The sequence below is a fragment of the Glossina fuscipes genome, unplaced genomic scaffold (assembly GCF_014805625.2).
Source record: "Glossina fuscipes isolate IAEA_lab_2018 unplaced genomic scaffold, Yale_Gfus_2 83539, whole genome shotgun sequence".
NCBI classification, from domain to species: domain Eukaryota; kingdom Metazoa; phylum Arthropoda; class Insecta; order Diptera; family Glossinidae; genus Glossina; species Glossina fuscipes.
This window is the reverse complement of record NW_024004766.1, coordinates 4,767-9,229: the sequence shown is the minus strand read 5'-3', so window position 1 is coordinate 9,229 and position 4,463 is coordinate 4,767. Positions and strand designations below refer to the sequence as shown.

Below are 4,463 nucleotides of genomic sequence, written 5' to 3'. Positions count from 1 at the left end.
ATAGTTGCAGAGATTAATACTTTCACACAACGCTTTGGCTAATATTTAATAAATAGCATTAATGAAATTTTTAAATTCAGTTTCATTCAAAAGGGCGTTGAGTACACTTATTGGAATAACGTTACACTGAGTGGCGTCTGCATAAATAAAAAATGTTACTATTTTTTGTAGTTCTTCTCATCATTTTAATCCTGCTATTACGTAAAGTGAATGAAAATTATTTTATATTAGCTTTGTGTGAACGTATAAAGTGTGTGGAAGGCAAACCTTTGGAAGAAAAGGTTTGCATTATACCGGGTAAAACAATTTTCGGGAATAATTTCGATGCGGTGAACGTGACACCAGGTGTGCCTTTATAAGCTTAATTCTCTTCCAACGAACATCAATTTTTAAAGCCAATGTTTTATAATTAAATAGGCAAACTATTTAAACTCGCCCGTAGCTTTACTAAGCTTTCGAAGGGACGCAGTTATGTTCTCAATTTCTTGATCGGTCCTGTTTATAATATAATTAATGCCGAAGATGCTGAGCAATTATTTCAGAGTCAATCCCTCACAACTAAAGGATTTATGTATGACTTTCTCCAACCTTTCCTTGGCGATGGCTTATTAAGAAGCAGCGGTTAGCTCGCTTTAAAGTCTTACGTACCACAGATAACTAACAAATATTTTATGAATTTTCAGAAGAAAAATGGCATTTAAGACGTAAAATGTTAACGCCAGCCTTTCATTTCAATATCTTGCAAACCTTTAATGAAATCTTCAAGTAAAGATAAATGGATAATGGGTAAATGGATATTATACGTAATCGACAGTAATTTTGTTTTTCAGAGAAGAAAGTTTAAAACTTTTGGAAAAACTAAAACATCTCCAACACGAGGATGTCAATATTAGCGATGTTATAGATGAATTCTCCTTAAATAACGTTTGCGGTACGCGATCTGCAATAAAATATATGAGAAAATATATAACTATTTCAACGCTTTCTTTTCTCCAGAGACCGCCTTAGGAGTTAAGCTAAACGACATTGACGGTGCAAGTGAATATCGTGCAGCTGTTCATAATCTTAGCACAATGATAGTGAGACGAGTCTGTAATCCATTGATGTATTACAGAATCATATTTTATCTCTTCGGGCAATACAGCGAGACCAAACATTATGCAGAAATAATTCACAATTTCAGTGGCAAAATTATAAGTAAAAAGCGAAAAAAATTCCTCCAGGAGGATAACGGTTGCAAGTTCGATAAAGAGTAAGTAGTTGGAATTTCTCCAAAATGATATTTTTTTATACCCGTCACCGAAGGATGAGGTTGTATTGATTTTTCAAAACATTTGCAACGCCTAGCAGTAGGCATCAGAAATCCCACGAGATATAAATATCCTTGATCAGCATCAAATTTTAAATCGATTTAATTATTCCCGTCTGTCCATATGTCTGTCTGGGCAATGCAAAATGAAGCTATCGACTTTCAATTTGGCAGAAACATTGAAATGCAGGTTGAAAATGGGCCGAATGGCTCGAAGAACACGTCCACAGCATCAAGTAAACTGGGAAAACCTCTGTTTTTCAAAAGGAATGAAAAATTGATTTTTTGTTCGTTGCTCATAAACTATAGCAAATAAATCTATAAAAATTTGAACGCATATTCTACGGCTGTAGCTTTTGTGCACAAAAATGGAAAAAGTGAGCACGCCCACCCATCATCATAGTGTGTGAAAATTTAATTTTTTTACAATACGTTTATAACACGCAGAAACATGCTTCAAAACTCCCAAAAAGTATATAAAGTATTGGTCAGATTCAAATTTGAAATGCACCGAAACATGTCCACCTGTATGTCTGTCTTTCTATGTGTCTGCACAACTGCTTAGTATTTGTGGTTAACATTCTCCCGTTGCAGAAAACAAAGGTATCGGCTACAAATTTGCAAAACAATTTGGAAGGGGCTTAAACTTTTCAAAGGACACGCCTACAAGGTTTACACAGTCATGCGACAAAAACTTTTATATTGAAAATGAAAACTATCAAACACGCCCACACCATATTATTTATTTATTTACTTAAAAATAAATTAACAGTCGAATTGAATCGACTTTGCGAAGTGAATGTTACACTAATTACTATTAAAATTAATACAAAGCATATAAGGAGAAGCAAAGAAAAACAATTACGCAAATTGGGTATTTTGGAGCATTAGTTGTTTTGATGGAGTTTAAAGTCCGATATTGAGATTAAGTGGGAGACATAATTTAGATTTCTCCAAACAACTCTGAACGGATTACACAGCTAATAATTATATTCACATTGACTAAGGTTAATGAAGACAAAGTGTATAGAGAAGCAGTTAGGGACATTTAAGCTCACCTCGCCAAGTAATGTGGATGAATCGATAGTACGATTAATTAACTTTATTAAGAAGGAAACACCAAGAATAAGGCATACGTTTCTCAAGTGATGGTAAAGATAACAGAAAGAAACTATTTTCATGAGGAGGCAGAGAGACAAACGGGTCCCAACACAAATTCCTACGAGCAAACAGCAAGAATTGCATTTGAACGCATTCAATTGAATCTACATATTATCTATATGAAGGAGACCACACAACAGAGGCATGGCAGGCTTGAGTATTGGCCTAACTAAGCACACACATAGCCTTTTTCTAATGAAAGGATCCTTAAGCTCTTTAGACCACCTCTTAATGGCACCTAGCACGGATCTAGTTTTACTTAAAGAGAGCTCAATGTGCAAATTAAAACGTAATCTTTGGTCGAATAGAGCCCCTAGATCGATGAAGATATCTACAGTTTCCAACTTATGTGAATCGATAAATATTCAGTATTGAAATACTTCTTCCTTGAGGCATGAAAATTTAATTCTTTTACTTTTTTTGTCTTTTTTAGTATAACGGTTAAGGCTATAAAAAATTCGGTCACGACCAAATGTAATTTCCTTATTTGACTTCTATTATCAAAGACTTTTGACGAATTGGTCTGGGTATCTATATATTATCTGAAACTTATACATATAGGCATAATTTATGAGCACGTAGATAGCCGCAATCAGCACGAGAGCTTTTTATCGATGGTTATCTATGAATGTGAATTCCGATGGTTATTTTTTCCTTCACAAATTTCGTATTGCAGAATATCGTCAAGTCCCTTCCTCCCAAGCGAGAAATCAGCTCTCAAACATTTCTTGGCTTTTTTTTTAGAAATTCTTATGTGAAAACACGTTATGCGATGTTGGATACACTACTGCATAATGAAGCCCAAGGACTTATAGATCACCAAGGTATCTGTGAGGAAGTGGATACGGTCATGTTCGAAGGCTATGACACCACTTCAACGTGTCTCAAATTTGCTTTATTGAACCTAGCTCAGTATCCAGATATACAAAAGAGATGCTATCAGGAAATCGAAAATCTTAGTATTGCTCGAAAATGGTAATAAAAACATACATGCGTTTTAAAACTCTTCTTTCTTATTTAGCCGCTTTTGAAAACTTGACCGTGTTCGACTTTAACAAAGTGGAATACTTGGGATGTGTGATAAAGGAAACTTTGCGAATGCATCCATCTGTGCCAATTATACAAAGGCTTTGTACCAAAGAAACAGTTTTAAATGGTTTAATTTTACCGACAAACGCGCAAGTTAATATTCATATCAATGACATTATGAGAGATTCAAAACATTTTCCTGAACCTTCCGTGTTTAAACCTGAACGCTTTTTACCAGAGAATACACACAACATGCATCCATTTGCTTTTGTGCCTTTCAGCGCTGGCTCAAGAAATTGCATCGGTTTGTGTCTTAACTTAGAATGTTTAAAGAACAATTCTTCAAATTTTTCGTTTCTCTTTATGTTTTCAGGCCAAAAATTTGCAATGCTAGAAATTAAAGCTGCTTTGGTGGCCATACTAAGGGCTTATCGAGTTTTACCCGTTATTCAGACAAAAGAATTAATTTTGGAATACGGTATAACTCTAAGAACAAAGCAGAAACTTTTCGTTAAATTCGAGCCAAGGGTAATTTAAATGAAACTAATATTGTTCCCGTTCCATTTTTTGTATCTTATGTGAAACAAAAAAAAGTTTCACCTATAAACGTTATTATGCGGAAATTATTATTATTATAATTATTATTAATTTCGCCAGAGAAATAAATTCTAAGACTAAACTCTTAAAAGCACTAGCATCTAAGTCTTTCGGCTTTATTAAAAACTCTGCCGCACTTGAGATTTGAACCCACGGCCATTGGAGTTGCTGGTCGAGACTCTTGTCTACTCGGCCACTCTGGCGGATTAAGTTGAAGTAAACAAATGTAAATATTACAGAAGCTAACGAATGCTTCACTATCATCACGTCTTTTCTTCTAATGATATATTCATAAAATTTCAAGAGGCAATAAAATATGTATTCTGGACGCGCAAAAAAACCTGTTTGACTTTCACTAGCTTAAGCA

The 4,463-nt window shown here is 34.5% G+C and overlaps 1 protein-coding gene across 1 annotated transcript; it reads left to right on the top strand.

Moving 5' to 3' along the window:
* Positions 1–80: 80 nt before the first annotated feature.
* On the top strand, positions 81–4,146 carry LOC119644066 (probable cytochrome P450 4ac1). Its single transcript, XM_038043590.1, has 8 exons — positions 81–345; positions 418–621; positions 684–765; positions 831–931; positions 997–1,252; positions 3,215–3,429; positions 3,492–3,803; positions 3,873–4,146. Exons 1-8 carry the CDS (start codon positions 153–155, stop codon positions 4,034–4,036), a joined length of 1,527 nt encoding a protein of 508 aa, XP_037899518.1. The 5' UTR covers positions 81–152; the 3' UTR covers positions 4,037–4,146.
* The last annotated feature ends 317 nt before the right edge of the window (positions 4,147–4,463 follow it).

What these genes read in the sequence shown, in the direction of transcription:
- LOC119644066 (XM_038043590.1), top strand. Translation starts at nt 153, where the DNA reads ATGTTACTATTTTTTGTAGTTCTTCTCATCATTTTAATCCTGCTATTA. An exon ending in TGCGGTGAACGTGACACCAG is followed by an intron (nt 346 to 417) that starts GTGTGCCTTTAT and finishes ATAATTAAATAG; the next exon opens with GCAAACTATTTAAACTCGCC. An exon ending in GGTTGCAAGTTCGATAAAGA is followed by an intron (nt 1,253 to 3,214) that starts GTAAGTAGTTGG and finishes CTTTTTTTTTAG; the next exon opens with AAATTCTTATGTGAAAACAC.